General features: G+C 37.2%; 3 protein-coding genes across 7 annotated transcripts; 1 reads left to right on the top strand and 2 right to left on the bottom strand.

The window, feature by feature from the left end:
* Nucleotides 1-1,569: 1,569 nt before the first annotated feature.
* On the bottom strand, nucleotides 1,570-4,729 carry foxl1 (forkhead box L1). Its single transcript, XM_058751273.1, has one exon. The coding sequence runs from the start codon at nucleotides 3,949-3,951 to the stop codon at nucleotides 2,842-2,844; it is 1,110 nt and encodes a 369-aa protein (XP_058607256.1). The 5' UTR covers nucleotides 3,952-4,729; the 3' UTR covers nucleotides 1,570-2,841.
* Nucleotides 4,730-7,792: 3,063 nt separating this feature from the next.
* phaf1 (phagosome assembly factor 1) lies at nucleotides 7,793-19,422 on the top strand. Of its 5 annotated transcripts, XM_058750940.1 has the most exons (18): nucleotides 7,793-8,089; nucleotides 8,666-8,802; nucleotides 9,652-9,734; nucleotides 9,852-9,935; nucleotides 10,045-10,088; nucleotides 10,258-10,337; nucleotides 10,429-10,523; nucleotides 10,903-10,929; nucleotides 12,021-12,118; nucleotides 12,428-12,540; nucleotides 13,624-13,757; nucleotides 13,902-13,985; nucleotides 14,125-14,207; nucleotides 14,443-14,486; nucleotides 14,573-14,622; nucleotides 14,716-14,774; nucleotides 15,146-15,218; nucleotides 16,091-19,422. In XM_058750940.1, the coding sequence occupies exons 2-18, from the start codon at nucleotides 8,739-8,741 to the stop codon at nucleotides 16,178-16,180; spliced, it is 1,305 nt and encodes a 434-aa protein (XP_058606923.1). In that variant the 5' UTR covers nucleotides 7,793-8,089; nucleotides 8,666-8,738; the 3' UTR covers nucleotides 16,181-19,422. The 5 variants fall into 5 exon arrangements, with proteins under 5 accessions (XP_058606923.1, XP_058606922.1, XP_058606925.1 ...); XM_058750939.1 differs by having other exon boundaries at nucleotides 7,793-8,802; XM_058750942.1 differs by having other exon boundaries at nucleotides 7,793-8,802; nucleotides 12,054-12,118.
* Nucleotides 19,423-19,476: 54 nt separating this feature from the next.
* On the bottom strand, nucleotides 19,477-24,170 carry b3gnt9 (UDP-GlcNAc:betaGal beta-1,3-N-acetylglucosaminyltransferase 9). The gene is given in 4 exon segments (XM_058750938.1): nucleotides 19,477-21,853; nucleotides 21,856-22,069; nucleotides 22,201-22,291; nucleotides 23,812-24,170. Coding segments are annotated over 2 exon segments (1,353 nt in total). The 5' UTR covers nucleotides 21,974-22,069; nucleotides 22,201-22,291; nucleotides 23,812-24,170; the 3' UTR covers nucleotides 19,477-20,618.
* Between the last annotated feature and the right edge of the window lie 151 nt (nucleotides 24,171-24,321).

The following is a 24,321-nucleotide window of genomic DNA, read 5'->3' on the forward strand; positions in this document are numbered from 1 at the left end:
CTTGCTTGTGGTCTGAAACAACTGTTTGTGGATTTGATTCAATTATGGTTTTTGTCATTTTCAGTAAACAAAAAAGAAGTAAGTAATTGCCTCAAGTCAGCCAAACAATATGTTTGTGTTTGTGTGACAGAGATATGTTTTTGTTTTTTAATTAGGCGACTGCTGTTTATCAAATTCTGCTTTATAGTCAATATGCTTTCATTTGGCACCTCTCACACAGAGCACTTGTGGTTACGGCCACAGAAAGTGTGCTCTATTTCCAGTCAAAATAAATGAAAATGAGGCGGCGATCCGCTCTCGGGTGTGAATTTTTTTTAACTTTAAACACTTAGGAAGATAATCTTTCTTCTCGTGTTTATTTTAATATAATGCTTGAGAAGGACAGAACACAAACTGAGAATGTTGTCATTAAAATTCACATCCAGCTCTGTGGTCCATCAACTTCAAGCTGTTGAGGCAACATTTGCCTTCTGTGATAGTGTTTTTGTGGTTACCAAAAGATCTAAAAAAAATACCGGTCTAGCCAGATATCCAGCAGTTAGACATTTAGCAATCCATCTGTATTACATAACTGGATCTTTGCAGAGATGGAAATGAAAATGTGTTGCTAAAACATAGACTGGTATCTTAAAGGAAAAGTTCATGCAAAAATGAATGAAAATCTGCTGAAAATGTACTCAGCGTTACATGGATTCTCTGCAGTGAATGGGTGCCAAACAGCTGATAAAAGCATCACAATAATCACAAGTAATTCACACGACTCCAGTTTATGATTTAACATCTTGTGGAGCTGAAGAATATTAAGGCATTTTAACTCATATGATTCCATAATTCATAATGTTCTTCCTCCAGTAAAAAAAAAAAAAAAGTCTATCCCCTGTTGTCTGCTTACATCAGAATTCACTCTTCTGGACTGTTTTCACTTGTAAAGAGTGTGTGATCTGTGCATATTTCTCTCCTGATTCAGACGGGAAAAGAGCGGACTTAATAAAAATATGTTTTAATGATAGACTTAGACGCAGTTTGTGGATTACTTGCGTTACTTGTGGATTATTGTCATGCTTTTATCAGCTGTTCGGACTCTCATTCTGACGGCACCCATTCACTGCAGAGCATCCACTGGTGGTGAAAAAGAGATGAAATGCTACATTTCTCCAAATCTGTTCTGATGATGAAATAAAGTAATCTGCGTCATGGATGGCCTGAGGGTGAGTAGACTACATTTTAAGAAAATTTTCATTTTTGGTTGAACTATTCCTATAAAATATCTAAGTGTGTTAATTGAGATGAGCATTGCAACTACATTATAACAATAGAGGGCACAATTATCTTTAGCAATATAAAAAAAGAATGAGATATTATTTTGGTATGCATTTGACTGCTTATTAAGAAAAAGTAAAATAGCAAAATAAACATTAAACAACCTGCACCTCTTACTTATAAAGTGGCATCAGTACTAAAAGGCATATGCTTAAAAGTCATGCAATTCATCCAGTATATAAGTTACAACAAGAAATTCTGCTGAGTATTAAAGAAGATTTTTTTCATAATCTTACAGATCACCTCAGAGATAGCAATGTTTCATAATGATCATGGATGGCAAATTCAGGGCTGCGATCCAGCAGAGTCCTGCAGACTGCTCCATCTAAGGAGCCCATCTGTGAAGAGGAGGACAGATGGAGGCAGCAGATTGAGAGATGTAGTCTCTTTCTCTCTACAAACCTTCAGATGGATGACGCTCTATTTACACTTCTGACCAAAAGAATCCTATACACAGGAAATGCTTGTGGATGTGAGTTCCTCTGCTTGAATGTGGGGAAGCTTATTTATTTCCACAAGCATTCCTGATTTGCACTCAGTGAGGCTTAGACCTTTGAGTTCAAAAAACACTTATGGCTATATATGGTGGCAAGGAATACATGTGGTAGACTAGTTTCACAGTTCAGGATTATGCATAGTCCTAGCAACAAGTTTGCTGTATATGAATGACATATGGTCTTTCATTCATTCATACATTCATGAATACACACACACACACACACACACACAAAGCAGTTGTTCGTTAAGTAAAACATATTAATGAAAACACAAATGTAAGTTCCTATTACTGGTATTTCACCGTCATAAAAATGGTTTCTTTGGGGTTGTTTCAGTTTCAGTTTGAGTCGATATTTTTTATATAGGCTATAGTATATCAGGTTCTTTTGTGTAGGAAACTGAAGATGTTTATTTCAAGGTTTTACTCTGTTTATTTAAAGAATTGAGTTCCCTTACTCAATATGAACCTTACATTGAAAGCACAAGGTACAACCCAATTGATTTTTAGTTTTTTCCACAAATGTATCTTTAAGCAGTCAATCAAGTTTGAGTTTTTGTGTGTATATATATATATATATATAGTTGTAGAGGAAAGGACAAGAACAAGCACACTGCAGTTTGTCAAGTATCTGTCATAAGCTCTGAGAGGAACATAAAACCCTTGCTCATATAAACATTATCATTTTACAAAGACATCTGTGCTCAAGAGTGCGTTCTTGATCATAGTACACACATCATTAGAATTAACTACTGTTAGTGTACTGTACAGTATACTGTTCTTTAGAGTGGCCACCCATGTTGAATTCCATAACGACAACAATAATAGTAATAGAAATAATAATAAAAGTTTTAGCCTGAATGCTTGATAGATGTGTTTAAAATTGTTTTTGTTTGCAATTAATAATTACAAAACACAGAAAATAAGAATGTTACTGTTACTGAATTCACTGAAATTTTCTAGACATAAATTTATTTGCTACAGTCTGGGATTCGACAAGTCATTCAAAAAAAAAAAAAGAGTCGTCAAAAGAATATTTTCTCATCTGTTTTCTCTCTGAAGTTCAGCATTTTGTCAGGACAGGTGAGAGACAGGTAGGAGCAGAGCGGGAATCCGTGAGGGTACAGCAGAGAGGACGAGAGCGCGTAACCGCGCGACTCCAAGCACGCGACCGGCGCTCCTCCGGCAACGCCGCACCTTCGCTGGAACTGGTTCTCCTTTTTTGACAGAATACTGTCTATGCTAAACTCCTTTGATTTGTCTGTTGGTTTTCGTGGGTGCGTCTGAGCATTCGTCTCTTTGGATTTGGCGTCTCCAGTTTGAGCGCTTCCTGTGTCATTCATCACGGCTACCGGCGTTTGTTGCGCGTTTAAGGGCGCAGTGTTTGTGCCATTGAGATTGTTTAGAGACACTGTGCCGGTCTGTTCAGGCGTCGGGCATCTTGGGTTAGCGCCCGCTGTGGTCGAGGGTGCCAAACACCAGTCTTTCGTGGGGTTTGAGGCGTGCTCGTTATTTTGTGGTTGGACGTTTAGATCTCTTTCGGGATGTTTTTCGTGTTGCCGTTTGCTCATATCGGAGTCCTTAAGCGGCGACTCTTTCTCTAAAAGGGCACTTTGATGAAGTTTCGAGCTCAGGGTCGTCGCTCTGGCTCTTTTATGTCCCATTTTAGTCTCTCCCGGCTCCTGAGTCCTGCACTTTCTCTTGCGTCGCCGGTAGTTTCCGTTCTCAAACATGTCCAGGCATTTGGTGTCCAGCATCCAGTAGCTGCCCTTCCCCGGTCGCCCTTTTTCTCTGGGCACTTTGATGAAGCAGTCGTTCAGCGAAAGGTTGTGGCGGATCGAGTTCTGCCAGCCTTGCTTGTTGTCATGGTAATAGGGGAAGCGGTCCATGATGAACTGATAGATGCCGCTCAACGTTGCGCGCTTGTCCGGTGAGTTCTTAATTGCCATTGCGATGAGCGCGATGTAGCTGTAGGGAGGTTTCTGCGGAGGTTCCTGCCGGCTGGACGCGAATCCCAAAGCGGGAATGATGCCTCCAACTTCGCCACCATAAACATAGATTAGGGAGGAATTCGAGAGAGTGAGAGCCGACGCAGCCACGCCGGACTGTGGCACAGGGCTGTGGTATAAACTCATGACTTCGGAGGACAGTCTCAGTCTGGGGAGATCGCCACCGGTGTGTCCGCTTCATGAGTCTAAAATGTTAAATAATTGTTGTCCGTTTTGCTGTTTTATGTTGACTTAGCGCTGGAAAATAAATTGTCTATGATAAACACTCGTTGTGTTCCCTCAGCCCACCCACATTAATTAAATTTTCATTGCCGAAAGCCTCGAGTCTCTCTCTCTCCCCGCGTGTCCCCAGCCTACCAGCCAATGGTGTGCTCGGTTATTCCTTCATTTGTTTATAGAATTAGTCTGTTGATAAGTCTGCCCACCCAAGTTGAATCAAGCTGTGTTTATTTGGAAAAATTTCCGGGCACCCAATACATAAACGCACTGATCTGATGTTTGAAATATCACGTCCACCCTTAACGCTGAAAGTTGCTCGCACAGAGAGAACAAGCAAACATGACAGAGCTCTTTCTGGGAGTTGCTTTGGGTTGCTAGAAAAGAAAACAAAGCAGGCTATGTAAAGGAAAATAACTTCATTTCATTGTAACTCAGATTGTGGACACCGCAGTTGACATTCATTTACTAAATCCATTTAGCCTAATTTGACATTTTTGTATCAGATGAATCTGTAAGGGGATAGGTTGTTTGTAACGCAATGGAGCGGTATTTTGTGGAATTCTGCACTATAAAATGTTAAAAGTGAAAAATAGAAATGATCTTATAATTTACATATTTTATAATTGTATCTTAATTTACAGGATGATATGCACTTTCACAGAAATATCTTGACAAAAATTGTAGGCTAATTCCATGCACAAATCATCTAATTTATTTAGATTTTATTAAAAAATCTTTAAAAAAAAGTTTTTCCTCATTGCACAGGAGTGTTTTATGTTGTTGTTTATATCTTTATTTTATAATTTTAGCATTGTGTGTCTAAGGTAAAAAGGATACAAGAGTTGTGGGACAGTACCCTTTCAACAGGTACTAAATTGCACCTTTTAAGTACTAAAATGTACCATTTAGGTACTAATGTGTACTTTTAAGGTACTGATATGCACCCTTTAGGGATAAATAAGGTACAAATGTGCACCTTTTCTTAACTTTAGCACAGCATGTGGTCTACCAACCACCTGTGTTATCAATGCATTTTACAATAACTAACTACAAAGATTTAGTGATGATTTTAATGACATGAAAATGGCATCACGTATGCTTGTAATATATGCAGTGCACTGAATTGTTTATGATTTAGTTCTGGCAACCACAGCTGGTATAGTACAAAACCATTTTTAATGGTATATAGCTTCTCCTCACATAAAATTTTCATCAGTTTGCTAACAATAGATGAAAGAGCAGTGATATCCAAAAAAGGAAAACTTGGCAGGACGTTAGGATAAACTGTATTATTTGTGGATGCACGCATGATGCTTTATATTATGTATTTTCCTGTTTATAGGACAGAGAGGGATTATAACAACTTTACAAGTGCACACAGCTGGCCTGTGATTACATTACGCATTTGGAGGTTTCTGTGGATAAACTTGAAAGTTTTTCCTGAGTTTGTACTATCCCTCTGAAGATGGTGATTCATAAAGTTTTAGACTAAAAATCCAGACACACCGACAGCATGCCACTATGATAATGTAGGTTTCAACGTACAGAGATTGTTTAATGCCGCAGATGTGTTGCCATTTGAGCGTCTAAACTTTCAATATTGTTTTATTCAGCTTTTAACTGACAAAAGCATTGCCTTTTTTGTGTTTGATCAAACAGTTAATGAATTGCCTTTGTTTTTCATACACTATACTTCATTATTGATAGCTCTTAAAACGATTAACATTTTATCTGTTGTCTTCATTCAACATGAATCTTTCATCAGTGAATCTGTCTTCAGAACTCAAAACAAGGACAGAAATGTGGTTTTAGATTGTTTGTATAAGTAGACACAGATTTTTCTGTTATTTTTAACCGTTAGGAACATGTGTTAAAATTCCTTACTCTTTGTTTTATTCATCATGTTCCCATCTGAAGGATGAAAACAAACAAAAAACCCTGTGAAACAGACTGGCAAGGTTTGTTACTAAACACAATAAATAAAATCAGGGCCAACAATTTTTCCACAAACAATGTAATTGGAGTTTTGATCTGGGCTATTGGTGCAGAGAAAGTCAAATTATTCACAGAGCTTTGCAAATCATTCACAGTGTCTCGTTCTGTCTTTTCAATCAATTTGTGTCAAATGTGAATATATTGCATACTCTTTTAAAGGGTTTTCCGAAAAATTTATCTTTCATTCTATTTGGATAGTTGTTGTTTACCAGGCCTTTTTATCCAAAACTACTTACAAAGCTACTTAATTACGGAAAAAGGCCCAATGGGACACATACGGGGTTAAATGGGGTTTGCTCAGACACACAAAAGCATGTTTCATATAATAAACAAACATGGTTTGTATATACAAACTCTCAAAGAACATGCACACACTGTACCGCACATATACTGGCTTATGATCAAGACAAGGTTCAAGAGGAGCTATAAACGTGTCTTAAATGTACTGTATACACATATATATTTTCATCCAAACATTTTATTATGCAATTCTTAGACCACTTACTCTTCAGCTTTTGAACGTTGCTTCTATTCTATTCTATTCTATTCTATTGTCTCTTTATGCATCTGGCCAACAAATATTTTTGGCTCTTTTATTTTTGTTTAATGTATTATGTACACACAAGGATTCATACAAACTTTTGTGTTTGTATGAATCCTTGTATGTATGCTATACTGTACATTTGTACCAGATGAGCAGGTGACGAACAAAACTGAACAAAGTAGGCCTACTCACAGACAAACGTAAATTAAATTAAAATGATATAGTCAGACTCCAGAGGAACATATCATTTGAACATTTTATGTCATGTTTTGAGTATAAATAATAATACACAGTTTGTTTAATCTCGACATTCACCACTTTGTCTCTTTGTATTATCTTCACCTGCACTGTTATTAAAGCACTCGCCAGTCACTCCGGGCTTTCAATAAATGACGCCATCTGGTGGCTTTTTATCAGTTTTCTCAATCTATAACCTTTTCAAATTACTGTGTTCATTGGTGTGGCTTTTCCTGTATGTGACCACAAGCTCAATTTATTGATTTAGCTGTCAGATCTAGCCTTAGGCTGGAATGAACAAGAAAAAGTAAAGAGTTTCATATTCGTCCCTGCCCATAACAGTTACTCCTTATCTTTCTCTGTGACAAACACAGTAGGCCTAATAGACCTTAGACGCCATACTGAGTTTTATGCTGATGAAAATAAGGCCGTGAAGGTTTACAGTATACTCAATGGTATGCACTGTTTTATGGAGTGTTTACTGAAAGTCTTTTGTAATATGTTTTGTCAGCTGAACAACAATCGACAAGTTCAACAGTAGCCTAGTACTGTGCAAAACACACCACACTTGACACATAAAAGCCTCATTTTGGTGCTTGTCAACACTTACATATGACGGTACTCTGACTAAGGTCCACTACATTTATTATTTTATTTATTTAAAGCAAATTGATATGAATCGATGTTCAAAAATGTAATACTATAAACAGTTTATAGTACTTCCGACATTAATATTTTGCTTTAAGCACCAAACTATGGCACATAAAATCTGGCCAGTGATCCATCAACATAGAAACGTCAACAGGATTGAACTATCGAGTCGAACTTTCTTTTTTATTTATTTATTTATTTATTTATGTTATTTTTTAGCTGTGTGTTTCACCCCTTGGCTTTTTGTGGTCTGCAGTCTACGGACTGCGCTCCCTCTTTGACTTTTATTTTGTAAATTGCCGCCAGGAAATGCATCTCGTTCGCATAGGAAGTTGAATTATCAGCTGATCATGGTGTTTTGGATGGAAGTTGCTTTTGGCACGGAGGGGCTCTTTCTTTATCATCCTAAGCGAATCTTCAACGCCAGAGACACTGGAAAATAAAGCTGCATGTAACAGTGCGCCATCTCCAACAACCGAAACGGCGGCACCCGGAGAAGTCCGCGTTATTATGAACAGATGATGGTCATAAGTGGTGATCTGTTTGCTTGCCGTTGAATCATCGGAAAGAAAGAAAACAACGTCAGGCGAGGCTCGTGCGAGGCACTGATAGTCTGATGTGTGTATGGTGACTTACCTCGGCCTGTGATCGTTGCCATAAATAGCCTAAATGCATGTAATTTAACTGGTCGGACACGAAATTTTCTTCGCTCGATGTAATAATTAGTAGCTTATGTGTTTTACGTGATTCAGGAGTAAGTCAAAGGTCAGATCAAAGTGTTTCTGTTTTCTTTTTTACACCAGACAGCAGTTTTATATCATTTGTTCGCCAATATATTTGTTATAAGATAAATAACGTCTTGAATGAATTCATGCTTATGGAAGTTGGTAAAAGAGCAGCAACCTGTAACCAGTTATTCTTGACATCGGCTCGCTGTGACTGACATACGGTTTACTTGTTTACTTTATTTAACCTTTTATAAGTGTGTATCTGTTGTTCGTTTTATAGTGTTATTTATAAACATGGTGACAGAAGAATGCGTTGATAGCTGGATTGCATCACTTGTGTTTTGACATATCTGACGTCAGGGGTGTCGTGTGTCACTCAAACTGTGTTTAAAGTGTGTAGGAGCTTTTTAAACACGACTTCGTTATATTTGGACTGATTTGGTGATTTAACGGTGGATTATTCAAGATATTTCGAGAGGGAAGACTCAGATCTGGCACAGTCAGAGATCCTCGTTGATATTCCCAATTTCTCCCCGCCAATGCTGGATCTGGAGGTCGTTCCTGAGCGATCTTTGGGAAATGAACAATGGGAATTCGCATTAGGTGAGTGTGAGACTAGTTCAGAAGCTGAAGTAAACATTGCATGTTGAATTAGCAAGTGCTAGACCGTTTTAAAAACGAGCTGATTTATTTGACATTACAGTCAGTTGCCATCTGGATTTCATAATTGCATCACGTTCTTTGCGACACGTTCACTTCACCCTCTATTTTGTTTCACTAGGGCTGATACAGGAATCTTACAGTTATTAAATATATTTCCAATTAAATAGGAATATATTTAACTCCTCATGATGAATGGTATCAGCATTATCGCGATCTTGCATCACATTGAATGCGTTTGTTTTGACATTTGATACCGATATTATCCAGTTTATTTCCTTTCTACATACTTATTATGTTTGTTTTCTGATTATATATGTATTGTTTTAATAATTATTTATCTTAAACCCTGTGCCAAAAAAAAAACAGTCTATTAAAAAACAACTTTAATATACTACTTGGGCCAGTTCGTTTCAAGAACTATAACGAGACTAACGATATTTGCGTCTACTTTACGCGCGCTTTAAAATGTGAATAATTTTGTTTGACTGTCAGTGTTTTTATCGCTCCTAAACTGAAATTCCTCTATGGGTTTTTTTATTTTTATTATTAGACAGGCTTTATGGTTAGTTATCGTTGTTGTTATTGGTGTGACTGGACCATTAAACTTTAAAAAATTATTAAAAAATTACTTTTGGGTAAAAAAAAAAATTACTTTTGGGCTGTGCCGTGCAATAATAAATTATTATAAACGTTGACAAGTTATTTACCCTATGTCATTATAATAATATGTCATGTTTTTACTACACACCTTGCACAGCTGTTGAACTGTTTGTCTGGATTTGTTTCCAGGGATGCCATTGGCCCAGGCCATTTCAATATTACAGAAACACTGCCGAATCATCAAAAATGTCCAGGTGCTCTACAGCGAACAAGTACGGATCTGCCATTATTATGTCTATGAATGTCTATGTTGTGAGGTTTTTATCTAAAGCACTAAAGTATATGGATTATTTGTATCCTTATCTGACCCATTTCTCTCCCTCAAACAGATGCCACTCAGCCACGACCTCATTCTCAACTTGACTCAGGATGGAATTAAACTGCTGTTTGACGCCTGCAATCAGAGACTGAAGGTGGGAGATGACGTGTGTGTGTGTGAGAGAGAGATTTTGGGCTAAAATGTGTTTATTTCTTACACTACGTTGCAAATATATCTCCATTGAGTCAGTGTCGTTTTTGCAGGTAATTGAAGTGTACGATTTGAGCAAAGTGAAACTGAAATACTGGTAAGTTATCTTGTTTAGCCACAGTAGTTATCGTTTACATTAGTGTTTCACCCAGAATTAAGCTTTTTAAGATATTATAGAATCTAGATATTATAGATATAGACTTCTACTAATAACTTCTTTGTCAGACACAGAAATGTAAAATGACGCATTCCTCTGTTCATTACAGTGGAGTACATTTTAACTCTCAGGCAATAGCACCTACTATTGAGCAGATTGATCAGTCTTTTGGCGCTACTCATCCAGGAGGTGAGATTTGTTGTATGTGTCAGTTATTTGTCCAGACTCCTTTTTGCAGTGTCTGTGTATTTATTGTGGGCTTCATGTTTTCTCTGTCCAGTCTACAATGCTGCCGAGCAGCTCTTCCACCTGAACTTCCGAGGGCTTTCCTTCTCTTTCCAGCTGGACTCATGGAGCGAAGCTCCTAAATATGAGGTGAGACTAGGTTCGTTCCCTGTGTTCATGCTACTGAATGATACCATGTGCATGGTATTTAGATGGAACTTCAAAGAATACAGGTAAAACCATTGTATTGCATTTGGCATGATGTATAAATATGGTATTTCCATGGTATTTTCAACTTTTTTGTTAGTGTGTACTCTTCCTTTCACTGCCCACTGCCGAAAAAATGTGGCTTATTCTATTGTTATATGTGATTGCTTTATAATAAAAGACATATAAAGCTAAGTACTGTACAGTGTGTGCATAATTATTATGCAAGTTGTTATTCTGAGCATATTTTTTTTCCAAGCATATTTTACCAATTCCAAACCTTCAGCATGTTATTCTTATTAAATGAGGGTCGTTTTTTTAGGATTCTTTGCGCTTCTGGAGACTCCAGGTAAGTTGCAGTTTTGGAAAATGGTGGCACTGGAGATTAAAGGGTTCCTGGTGGTTTCACACCAAATTCTTCACCTTAATTCTTAATTCTTTTGCAGTTAACGTGTCTTTTCTTCTCCACCTGTTTTTTTTTTTTCTGACAATGCTGACCCAATGAGCATTTTGCTGTCCGATGGTCATGCCTTAACATTGCAATTTATGTATTGCATTAGTTTTTAATATTTCTAATGGGCATTTAATAATTTTTGACTTTTCAGTCTGAGTTAAATCTCTGTTTTGGCTCATTTTATCTGTAAAATAAAACCTGCTTAATAATTATGCACACCTGAACATAAGAAGTTTTTCACTTCCAAAAACAATTATATATCACTTATAAATGATTAAATACAAAATTAATAGTAGCTATTAAGATTGATGTGGTTTGGAATTGGTCAAATGTGCTTGGAAAAAAATATGATCAGAATATCAACTTGCATAATAATTATGCACGCACTATGTAGAATAATTGCAAAAAATAAAGTACTACCGTATTAGTAGTGAAGTAAAAGTAAATAATACATTAAAATAAAATTTAGGTATGTATTACTTATAAAGTTAAATATTGACAATATTAATAATAACATGAAGTACACTCTTAAAAAATGCTGGGTTAAATACGGACAAACCCAGCGATTGGGTTGTTTTCAACCAACAGTTGGGTTAAATGTTTATCCCAACCGCTGGGTTTGTCCAGATTTTACCCAGTGCTGGGTTGTATTTAACCCAGCATTTTTTAGAGTGTACTTTATTATTTATGAAGTAAAGTAAGATACATACAGATAAATACAGATTATTGCATGTAAACGAATGGCACTTATATCAGTGTTATACTAGATTTATTTCTATGCTATTATAGTTATACTATAATTTATTAATGTTTAATTAGCTTTATTTCAATTCAAAAAGTTTCAATAGTTTTAGATAATGATAATAACCCTGTCCCGTGTATGAATCCATCTAAAATACGTTACTGTGATGATGTGAGCATCTTTTCTCCAAAAGAGACACCTGCACAGACACCGTGTTCTACTCCTAGCTGTTTTGCCTTGACAGCCTAACTTTGCCCATGGCTTGGCCTCCCTGCAGATTCCCCATGGGGCCACTGTCAAACGGATGTACATTTACTCTGGAAACAACCTTCAAGAAACCAAGTAAGAGCCGTTTGGATATTTGTGGTGTTTATGTGTAAGTAAAATCACTATATCACCACTAATGAATGATTACAGCTGCATACTATTGAGCATGGATTGGATGTGTTTACTTACCTACCCAGAAGTTCAAAGTCATTGTCTTATTATGACTATTTGTCTTTTTTATGTGGCCCAGGGGCGCATTAATCTGCATTTAGTCTGAGACCTTGGGCCTCTAATTTTGATTGTTCAGTTTAAGCACTTGTTAAGAACGCTGTGGGTTGCATTCCCTCAAGCAGCGAACATTGTAAATTATATATTTCTTCACAGGGCTCCGGTGATGCCTCTGGGCTGTTACCTTGGTAATGTGTATGCAGAGAGTGTGGAGGTGTTGAGAGATGGGGTGGGACCGCTAGGTCTCAAACTTCGCCTGCTCACTGCAGGTATTATCCATAAAACTAATGTCAGACATCATTATGCAATTTTTTCAATAAACATGCATATGACTAAATTCATTTTAAGCATGTTGATGAGAGCAACAGTTTCCTGTTTTCTGGCAAGCTTCTGTGTTTAAAGGCATATCGTGACATGTTATTCCCAAAGTTAAGCAGTGCTTAGCAAACCAGCAGAAGTAATGTGTGCTTCTGGGATAAATAAACATTTGTGCTGAATATTGTTTGATTGTTAGTCATCACCAACATAAACAAACAGCATAGGTTTATTTTATCACTATAGCATAAACCATAAAGCTGGCATAATCATAGATGTATTGATCTTAACAAAGATGTTTATAGAGATTCTATTATCCATTCTTTTGAAATGTTCTTGGTAATCAGTATTGTGTGAGTTTAACTGTATAGTTCAGTGTTTTCCAACTGGAGGGCTGTGACCCAAAAATGGATTGCAGGTCTGTTATGATAGGGGTTGCTGACAGTAGAGAAAAACAAATCATAAACTCCAACTATGTAATCATGCATTTTAGGATAGCAAAATTCATAGGCTTATCAACAATATTTTACTGTTAATAAATAATATTCTTTTGAAAATTAACTTATTAAGATCATTTATCATAAAAAGGAAACAAAATGTCTTTAAAAACAAAATTTTTAAGGACATTCATTTACTATTCAAAGTTTGGGGTCAGTAAGAAAAAAAATCATGTGACACTGAAGACTGGAGTAATGGCTGCTGAAAATTCAACTTTGCTATCAGGAATAAATTTCATTTTAAAATATATTAAAATAGAAAATTGTAATAATATTTTCCAATATTACTGTTTTTACAGTATTTTTGTTCAAGAAATGTAGCCTTGGCGAGAATAAGACATTTAAAAAATCTTACTGATTCCAAAGATTTGAATACAGCGTGTGTTTAGTAACAAATTGTCCACAGTGAAATCTTGGTGCTGTAATCCAGATTATAAGTGATATCTAGTGATCCAGTAATAATTAAAAAATGAAATAAGTAAACAAATATGCTATTTGGAACCCTGCTTTTTCACATTGTTTGTGTTTTTACTTTCTCAGGATGTGGCCCGGGAGTGTTGGCTGATTCGAAAGTGCGAGCCGTTGAGAGAAACATCTACTTTGGAGATTCTTGTCAGGATGTTTTGAGTGCTCTTGGCTCTCCACATAAGGTCTTCTACAAGTCAGAGGATAAGGTAATGACCAGCCTATTTATACAAAACACTGCACAGTATTCTAAAGATGAGCAAAGCCGCATTCTCAAAAATAAGCCATCACATTCCCTCTCCACATTTATTCTGTTTGTCTTGAAATGTCTTTTCCTTTTTTGTACGTCTCAGATGAAGATCCATTCACCCTCCCCTCACAAGCAAGTTCCGTCCAAGTGTAATGACTACTTCTTTAACTATTATATTCTGGGAGTGGTGAGTATTATTATTCTAAATTACTCCATTAGTTACATTACTTCTAATTACTGCACAACATGCTGTTAGTGTAGATTTTGTTTGTTCCGTTCACATGAACCCTTAAACTTTGAGCGATTATTCTCTCTCTGTCTTTCAGGATATACTGTTTGACTCTACAACCCACCTGGTCAAAAAATTTGTCCTTCACACCAACTACCCTGGCCATTACAACTTCAACATGTGAGTCTCTCATTTCTCTGCTTTTATTGCATTATGTATTGTAGCATTGTTTGGTTGAATATCAGTTTCAATTGGTCAATGCTGTTGGGAAGGTCATTCTGGAGGTTTTGCAGTCTGGGCATATTGATTGAAAATTGATTTTCATTTCATAATGCTTGCAGTGTTTAGCAATGTGTGGTTTGAGTATCATATTCCACAAGAATATCAGAATAACTGCCCTTTATTCCCATCTCAGATATCATCGGTGTGATTTCAAGATTCCTCTCATCATTAAAAAAGGTCTGTATCACATTCTCTGGACTAGATCATTTTTGTGTCCTGTCTCTGTGGTGTTTTGTTGTTTCATTCTTTAAATTGTGTTTCAGATGGGGCAGATGCTCAGAGTGAGGACTGTATTTTGACCACCTACAGCAAAGTGAGTTCATGGACTTCATTGTATAGTCAACACATACTTTATATACACAGTTTTTAAGTGAGTACTAATTATGTTTTCAACTTTTGCACTCAGTGGGATCAGATTCAGGAGCTGCTAGGACACCCCATGGAAAAACCAGTTGTGCTACACAGGTGAGAGCCATAGGGGTAGAGATTTGGCCACATGAATGCAGCGTAATTTTAGTATTATTAATGTAGAAGTATAGTATTTATTAATATTTTATATGAGCTTTTATTTGTATATTTAATTTTTTTTATTTATGTTTTAGTTAGTTGTATTTGCTGTTGTCATTTTTATTAGTTTTAGTTGTTAATTCGGCTTTATTTCAATTGATGAAAGATTTTTAATAGTTTTAATTAAAAATAACAACACTGCCTAAATAAAAAAAAAAGTCTGTGGTTTTTCACATGGTTTAATTCAAACTACAGCATACAGACACCTCTGCATATGAAAACATACTTAAAATATGTAATTAACTGATTAGTTGTGCACTGCTCTGCAGGTCATCATCTGCAAACAACACCAACCCTTTTGGTTCCACATTTTGCTTTGGACTACAGCGGATGATATTTGAGGTATGTGACTGGGTCAACTGTGTGTGTGTCCTGTTTGTTTTACTTAGCCAGCCTGTATAAAAAGTTGCTTTTTAAAATAAAAATAAATATATTAATTTTAAAAATAAATAAATATCTATAAATGGCAGATTTGGTATTGCAGCTGTGCTATGTGCACGGTTGAGTGGAAATATCATTGTCTGTTACTGGGGATGTCCTGATATTAAAATTCTGGTAGCACTTTATTTTACAGTCCTATTCCACATGTACATACTATGTGCTTATAAAAGTAATTATAATAACTGGGTAATACTTATCTTGAACTTACCCTTAAATCTAACCTAAAAACCCATGTAGTTACCTTATATTACACAGTACTTTCTTAGGTAAGTACACGTACTGTAAAATAAAGTGCAATCAAAATTCTGGGTGATATAGTTAAGCAGATAATTATTGTCATGTTTGGGCCAGTAACCAATAAATGGCCACTATTTTATTTTAATACATTTTAAAAAATAAAACATTTAAAATGAGTTGTTTTAAGTGCTGTAAGTGAATTTAGGCATCACACAACATTTTAATGTACGGTATGAAAAAATTGCTATTCAAGATAATATTATTTATAAGAGAGCATTAGATAACTGCAAAGGTATTTTTAATGTAAAAGTAGGGGAAATAGGCATAGACTATTAAAGTTACTATGAACTTTCTTTTTTTAAGGGAATATTGCAGTATTTAATATAAATGGATTTATCAATTTCCAAATGAAAAAAGTCCCTATTATTGGCAGATAACCAGTATGGTACTGATATATTATGCACCCCTAGCTCATACACAACTAAGCGCTTAATTAACTATTGGATCTCATCTCCATGTTGTTGTTGTGGTTGCAGGTCATGCAGAATAATCACATAGCTTCTGTGACTCTCTACGGAGCGCCTCGTCCAAGTAGCCTGGCCCGTGCTGAGCCGAGCACTCACTGAGGAAGCCGCCATGCCCACGGTGCCCGTCCAGCCCTGCAGAGCCTCTGAACTGACCAGCAGAGTGTGCCTTCACTCACTGCTGGCATCACACAAGCTAAAGCAAGACATGCTGGGAGTTTCTCTGGAGTTGAACTGACCCATCCCCTCCCCCCCTTCACATTTTAATAGAAGCCCCAATTTGGTCTCCTCCGATAATAGCGTGGAGGCTGCCTTCAGCCTGCTAATGATCCCAGATAACTGTGCAAACCTGGCTTTGCCCCCAAAGCTTTAACCCAGACATGCATCAACGTCAGAATCGTTATAATACCTGTGGATGCACAGTGATCCATTTCCACACAAACATATTTGTGTTTTGTTTTTTTGCCTAACCTTCTATTTCCAAAATTTCCATACCAGATGCACCAAAGGGCAAACAGTGAAGCGATTTCTCCTCTGCACACTAAACACTTTAACAAAAATGCACATGAATTCAACTTCATTTGCTTTCCGACAAGCAGAGGATGAGAGCAAAGTCAAATGAGGACAAACTTTCGCAGCAAAATTCAACGACGAGTGTGTTTTGTATGCATTTACGTGAGGTTCCAAGCACAAGCTAGCACAGTATGGATCCTGTGCTATGAAAATGTTTTTGTGGCACATGAGCAGGCTCCCATACATACATTACTATTCATAAACTCATTTCATACCAAGTCAGCAGCACAGATTACCTCCCATTTCAATAGCGTACATGCGCTTTATGGTTGATTCTGTTATTGTTTTGTTGTTCGTGAGCGCATTCGTTTTGAACATTTGCACTAAAATACACCTAATTTACTTGATAATTGTCTCCTGTCCACTGAGGAACGTTTTAATTGCCGAGTCTCGGAGAGAAAGGACGGCGGGGGAGGGAACGACGATGTGCAATCTGGATTTCAAAGCTAGTTGCGACCCTGACTGGCGAGAAAAGCCATCCACCCATCGCTGTTTCTCCTTCCCGCTGAATGCCGTCAATTCTGTTGGCGTCTTTTTTTTTTTTTTGTCCACAGTACAAAGATGTGAAGTTCTTTTACCTTATTCAGTATCTTAAAGTCTTAACTGCAGAATTGTCTTCTGTCGCCTGATTGCCAAAAAGTTAGCCAAAGAAGAAACAGTTAGCTCTCTGTCATTTTAAATTCACATCGTAAGAACATTCCCTTTTGATTTGATCCATACAGTCCCTGAATTGTTTTTAGCATAGCAGCTCAATCGATTGATTGGTTTTTAATTCTTTAAAGCATTCGTTCTTGCTTTTTGCTCTACGGATTTGTTGCTGTTGTTTGCGTAGTAAGTAGACGTGATGTTTTCTGTAGCCATGTCCATGTCTGTACAGATCTGTAAATAACGTACACCGTTTTCATTGTTTCATCGGCCTAATGGTACCGTAACAGATCAGCTGACATCTGGAACTCCCCTACACTGCTAACATACTGAGCGTTTCTGGATTTCTTTGCCATCCCTTGAAGGACACTATAGCAGCTTCCCTCCACTGTTGTCCTGGATGAAATCGACTACATTTGACCACTTTCAGGAGGATTTGATGATAATGACTAGAGCGTTTTAACTTTAGTAGATGGTTTGTTCACCTCTAACTACTGTTCATTGCTGTGCTGCCTGGCAGCGTAACCACCCATAGCTGTCAAGCTCCAGTTCTCTGGTGTCATTCCCACCTCCCTTCAGGCTTCTGCAGTGTGTGGTTCAGGCTAATTCGGACGTTTTTAGCTTTCTGTTACATTAACTGCGCTGGAAGGCCGTCAGTGGTGTTTTTAATATATTTTACCTGTAGCTTTTGGTCATTTAAAAGGAAGATGCTATTAACATTGTGCCTCATCTCCCACCGAGCCTGTCTTGACTTTTTCTCTGTAAATGAAATCGTTTAAAAAACTGCTTTGTGTATGTCTGAGCATGTAAAGCTAAATTGATAGTTATAGTCCTTTTGTTTTGAAAATCGTACCTGAATATTAGAGGAACTAAGGAAAAACGGACTCGTTGAGTATTGAACTCTTGTCATGAAAGGCTAGTACTATGCAAGTTTATTTCCGCCATGGAAACACAACAAAAATTGTGACGTTTTAATTTCACAATTTTGACTTTTTCCTCTCATTTCTGTGAAAAAGTCAATTGTGAGATGTAAACTTGCAATGCTGAGGAGAAAAAGTTTGAATTGTGAGAGATAAACTCAAAAAAAGTCGCATTTACCTTTTTCTTTTTTTTTTTATTCCATGGTGGAAATAAGCTTCCATAATTTACTCTGTTCAAAATGCAGCATATGAAAAAATAATGTTATGGGTCAAAAAATATATCAGAACATGTAGATGGCCCTTCATGATTTGGGGTTGACTAAGTGGTTGTGGTGTTTCTATCAAAATACAGCCTGTACTTTTTGAAAACGGTGTGAAGTTCCACTTTAATGAGTTTAAAGTGAAATATGGTTAGATTTGAAAACCGTTTCAGATTTAAAATGCACAATTGGAACCTCCGTTGTCAATAAGGAATAACACGGCCGCTGTTTTAGTGTCATTTAGGGAGTTACTACAGGAGGAGTGTGGTCTGATGGGCTGATTGCCTGCCCAATCTCAGGTGGATGTTTTTTTTTAATGCCAGGAGCAAGTGAATGCTTAATTTTCATCAAATGGATTTTGGCTGTATTGTTTCCTCTTCAGACTTTATCCTATTTTTGCATCGGAATGAATGAATGAATGATCGTCCTGAGGATTGTAATTAGAAATGGACAACCTCCATACAGTGTAATGCGCATATTAATGCTATGTATTGTATCCCTCTATATTGTATGTTCTTCCTCATCCTCCAAAGTGATTATTTTTTGTGGATTCAGTACATTTAACCCATTTCTGGAAATGGGATTTATCCTCGATTAAAAAAAGTGTGTATCTAAATTGATTGCAATGTGGTGTTTTGTATCTCAGATATTTTTACTTCTGTAGATTTAAGGAACATGTACGCGGAAGATCAACATTATCAGGCATTTTTTTGTTGTTGTTTTGTTTTTAAAGCAATAATCGTTTCGTTGATGGATAATAAATCAGAATGGTCTGGTATATGTTTGTCAATGCTGTGACCATTGGATTTTAGTTTCCTCGTTGAATCTACTGAAAGCATTATACATTTTTTTAACTGCTAATTTTGCATTTTGTTCATATAAACTGTTACAGTGTGTTCAACAATAATATTTAAAGAATGGATGTAATAAATATGGAGGGAAAGAATTTACGCATCCTTTGTCTTTTGTTTAAAACATGTTTTTTATTCACTTTAAAACAAGCTCAAAGTGTAGTAGTATGTTCATGTTCACAGCAGGCTACTTGCCAAATTCAATCATTCAATTCACTTTAATCTAATCCAAAAGACAGCAGATCATCCAAAACAATACAGCACACTAATCAAAGAAAAATTGTTCAGTTTGATAAATAGTGCCATTTTTCTAAAGAATATATACAGTAATAGTCTGTTCTATGATACATAACCCAGTACTTTTTTGCATGAGAATATCAGTATCAACACAACATTAGTGTCCATTTTGTGCATACAAAATGTGTCCGACTCCCTTGGGATTCCTATACAACAACATCTTTATCATTTTGCTTAAGTCTACAGCAGGGATCACCAAACTTGTTCCTGGAGGGCTGGTGTCCTGCAGAGTTTAGCTCCAACCCTAATCAAACACACCTGAACCAGCTAATCAAGGTCTTGCTTGGTATACTTGAAACTTCAAGGCAGGTTTGTTGAGGCAAGTTGAAATTAAACTCTGCAAGACACCGGCCCTCCAGGACCGAGTGCGGTGACCCCCGGTCTACAGTAATAGAGAAATAGTTTGAGTGAATGATGCAGCAGTGAAACTATTTGTTTACGAAGTACATTTTTAAAGAACTATCTACAGAACCTTTGCAAGTTTTTTTTTTTTTTCATTTTGCCAACAGTCTTTTAGATAGTTCACCCTAAAATAATCATTTACTCATCTTCATGTTGTTCCAAACCTGAAATGTTCGTATACATTCAGATATTGCGTGTGTCAACACAGATCACTCCCAGGTTTGAAGCCAAGTCCTGGCTTGAAAGAGATTTTCAGTGAATAAAGACTTAAATATCTCACACAAAGCTACTATATTGCTTCAAATAACATGGAATATAGCGTAAGAGTTGCACAAATCACTTTTTAGAGTATGACAATTAAGGACCATTAGATATAATGGTATAGAAAAGAGCAGTCCAACATCCTTAAACAATCATCTAAGGAAGTCCACACATGATATGTGGGGAAAAAACAATATATTGTGGCCATGAATTAAGAAATAGTTCCAACAACTTGCTCCTTCATTTTAAATAAATCATGGCCAAGTTGTACTAATTCATTCCCTCATTGTATTTGTTAAATTGTAGTCACAGTGCATTCATAATCTTGGAGTTAATGTTCCACAAACACTTTCATCCCATAGTCGTTGTTCCTAAGCTTCTCCTTTGCCTTGTTCTTAGCTTTCTTCCCAATCTTGTCGCTCCACAGAAAGGGAAAAACCGTGGGATCCTGACTGCTGTGACACTGAAGGTTAGGGTCATGAAGAAGGTTCCACATGAGCCAGATCTGTGGGACCGTCAAGCTGTGCACCACCATCAGCTCTCTGTAGAAACAGGGGTCGAAGACCTGGAGGTGGGGTGCAGCAGACGGTCTTACAATTCCGAAGGTGCGGAAGCCCTCGTGACGAGTCGGCTGAAGGCCGATCCTCAGTAGACACATGCCTAGGAAGACATCATCAATGGGGAAAAGTTCCACCTCTTGACAGGCGAGGTGGAGCTTCAATGCGGTGTGTCCTGACATGACAAAGCCTCCTCCACCCGCATAAGACGGGTAGATCCCCTGGCCGTAAATATACTCTGGGACAAAGTACTTACTGTTGCGTCTGCGAATTGGTTTCGCATTGACAATGATGTCGCCAACAAAAAGATCCTTACTGATCTCTTGACCCTCAAGCATCTCCAGGATATTGTCAATGTTCACATACACATCTGCATCACCCTTAAAAATAAACTTCACTTTGGGACAGCTCACATTGATCCATTGTAGGAAGTGGATTTCTTTTAGTGTCAAGTTGAAGAAGGTGTCTTCAAAGTCCCACAGGAGGATATCGCGAAAAGTGTGACTCTCATATCCCAACAGTTTGTCCCATAAGGGGAGCGCTGTTTGATTTTGGGGCACACCAAGAAGAAAAACTCTCTTGACGTTCACGCTTTTCTGGGACACACCTTCTCGTCCCCATGTGCGTCGAACGACCTGACGTTTGTCAAAATCCGTTGCTACTGATTTTATGGCGATCAGCATGTAAGGGGCTCCTTCTGGCCCAGAACATTTTGTTGGTTGATCGATTAGCAGCTTGAAGTCCCGTTGGTCTTTCTTTCGAAGGTAATCGTCAAAGTCAAAGGAAGCATGTGTTGGTTGCAGACTTGCTGTCGTTGAGGGCTGGCGAAATTTAGACTTTGCTTTGCTACGTGCTTTTTGAGATTTGACCTTTGATAGTCCTTGTGCTTTAGGCTTGATCTGAACCTCAGGTTTGCAAAGAGGTATGTCTGGAGATTTTGAAGGGATCGGCTTTGTTTGCTGTCCCACTGATGCTCCACTGAGGAGGGGTCTTGAGCTGGTGGCCCCTGTTCAATGTGCAAAGTCCCCCATACAGGCGTTATTCTTTGATGTGCATATAACAGCAGAAAGAGAAGCACCAGCAGAATCAGGGAGCAAAACACATCTCCCTTTATATAGACCCTTCTCATGGTGTGACACGTTTCAGTGTTATCTTCCTATGAAATTCTGTTGAAGTCTCATATTCCTCCTAAAGTATTTGGATTTTCTCACAGCCATAGTAGATTCTGTAGAAAATAAAGGAACAGCACTAGTTTTTCCTCCTAAAAATAAAACCATAAAATGTCTTTTTAAAGTAAAATTTGCAGTTGTTAAAGTCAATTTCCTATTGTGTAAGATATGTCCGAGTATGACTTACCACAGTCATCCTGGATGTCACGAAACAACAGAAGACACAGGATATTACTTGACCAAAGTTATGCTCCATAAACCGCCTGGACCGCATACTTCTATAAAACAGGATACGAAAACAATTTATAACAGGATCCACATCTGATATCTGTGACAAACTTGCAAACTTAAAAATCTTTTCTGGCACTTCAAAGTAAAATAAATGTTGATACTGTTGAAAGAGCTTAAACTGGTCTCTCTTTCATGAGTGATATCCACAGAAAAGTTGAAGTTGCTTTCCAAGTTCTCAGTCAGTTTTTAAAAAGATGCCTATCACAACAAAATTCAATGTGTCAACACCACAAAATACCTCTTTATTTTTACAGATGTAAATAATGCTTCATTGCTCAAATCCTCTCTTAAATGATTGAGAGGGATTCTGAGTATTGTGAGAGGCTATTTTGAAACATTTCCCCTTAAGTTTGTCAGACATTTGTCCTGCAGTCTGATGTTAAAGCCTGCTCTTGGAAATTTTGATTCGTTCCATTCTGTAAATTAACATCATTACACAAGTAGGCGGTGAGTTTCTTTTTTGTGAGTCATTGCCTGTCTATAAATGTACTAAAACACCCCCCGAAACAGTTTAAAGCATTATTTCCACATAAATTACAACCAGTGATGGGCAGTAACTAGTAGTATAACTACTAATAAGATTTCAGTAATAAGATTAGTTACCATCCATAAAACAGCTTAGTTACTTTTGATGCCTCAACACCGCTGATTTAAAATCCAACAATGAAATAATTCCTAGATTTATTTTCATAATATTCATGACTCGCACATGCATGTGATGTCCCCAGTGCAGCAGGCAAGCTTGGGATATGGAAAAGCTTACATTCAGCAGATAGAAGTATTGCATTGTATTGAAAAAGATGATCTGAACACTGTTGTGGCTTTACTCTGGCATTACATCCCACCCACATCCCTCTGATCTGATCAGCATGTGGTACATTATATTACTATAATTAAAAATCTTTTTGGAAAATTAAATAGTTTCTTACAAACTTATGTGATTTGATAAAATACATAATGAAATATAATCGTATATGGGTAACGGAGAAACACAGTTACAACTTCTGTGGGGCGTGAAGAGAAAGTAATGTGACTAGTAGTGTAACTAATTACTGTTGCCAGAAAGTAAGAAGTAACAATATTACTTTTGAAAGGAGTAACTAGTCATGAGTAATATATTACATTCTTTGAGTAACTAGCCCAACACTGATTACAACATAGAAACACGTTTACTGTATTTGCTATATAACTGACTTTTAACATGCTTTGAATGAACAAAATCTGGTTCAGTTCGAACGACACTAGTAATTATTTGGAACTCTGAGCCTCGAAACTCAAAACAGCTTCAATTCACTTTAAACATATAATTACACTTTTGGATAAAATCTTTTTAAAAGTACTAAACACTAGGCTACCTCATAAAGTTGAATATGCAAACTTATGCTTAAACCCTTAAGGCATACATATGAAAGTGCGCATGCTTTTTTTTTCAAGTGCATTCATTTTCGCGTTCAGTCTTGTTTAGAACTGTCTTACAGTGTCTCAAACTTTCATTTACAAGACTTACCCAGATGAAGGTGTACCAACACAGCAATGACAAGACAGCACTGCAACAAGATCCAAACATCTGCTTCCACTATTAAAGCTGCTGCAATCCACTGTTGCGTGCATATTTCAGACAAACTTTTCCAGCTCGCTGAAAGGCGCTATGTTACTAAATGCATAAACTTTCTTCATATCAGCCATTTTCGGAGGACTGTAGAGCAGTCATAAGCGCAGGACTTTTCTAAATACACATTTTCAAAGAAAAGCTCTTTCGTTGATCACGTGACAGCTCCGAGATTGTTGGAAGCGTCGCGCGCCAGATGCCAGCGCAGCAACTGGAGGCGCTTTTGGGAGCGAGGACAGGAATCGGGAACGCGCAGCACAATCATAAATTTTGTAGACTCTTGTCCCATAACAGCCCTTTTCTGTTCTCCATAATGGAAAACAAATCAGCTTCAGCTTCAATGTTTAAACAGCACAGAGGAAGAAAACAGATACATTTATATAATAATTTAATTCAGAAGTTGCTTGT

This window comes from Onychostoma macrolepis, chromosome 18, assembly GCF_012432095.1.
Source record: "Onychostoma macrolepis isolate SWU-2019 chromosome 18, ASM1243209v1, whole genome shotgun sequence".
NCBI lineage: Eukaryota > Metazoa > Chordata > Actinopteri > Cypriniformes > Cyprinidae > Onychostoma > Onychostoma macrolepis.

Excerpts from the sequence above, each read along its gene's own strand:
- foxl1 (XM_058751273.1), bottom strand. The coding sequence starts at position 3,951 with ATGAGTTTATACCACAGCCCTGTGCCACAGTCCGGCGTGGCTGCGTCG.
- phaf1 (XM_058750939.1), top strand. The coding sequence starts at position 8,739 with ATGCTGGATCTGGAGGTCGTTCCTGAGCGATCTTTGGGAAATGAACAA. Across the intron at positions 10,338-10,428 it reads TGGCGCTACTCATCCAGGAG|TCTACAATGCTGCCGAGCAG; the intron begins GTGAGATTTGTT and ends TTCTCTGTCCAG. Across the intron at positions 12,119-12,427 it reads AACAACCTTCAAGAAACCAA|GGCTCCGGTGATGCCTCTGG; the intron begins GTAAGAGCCGTT and ends ATTTCTTCACAG.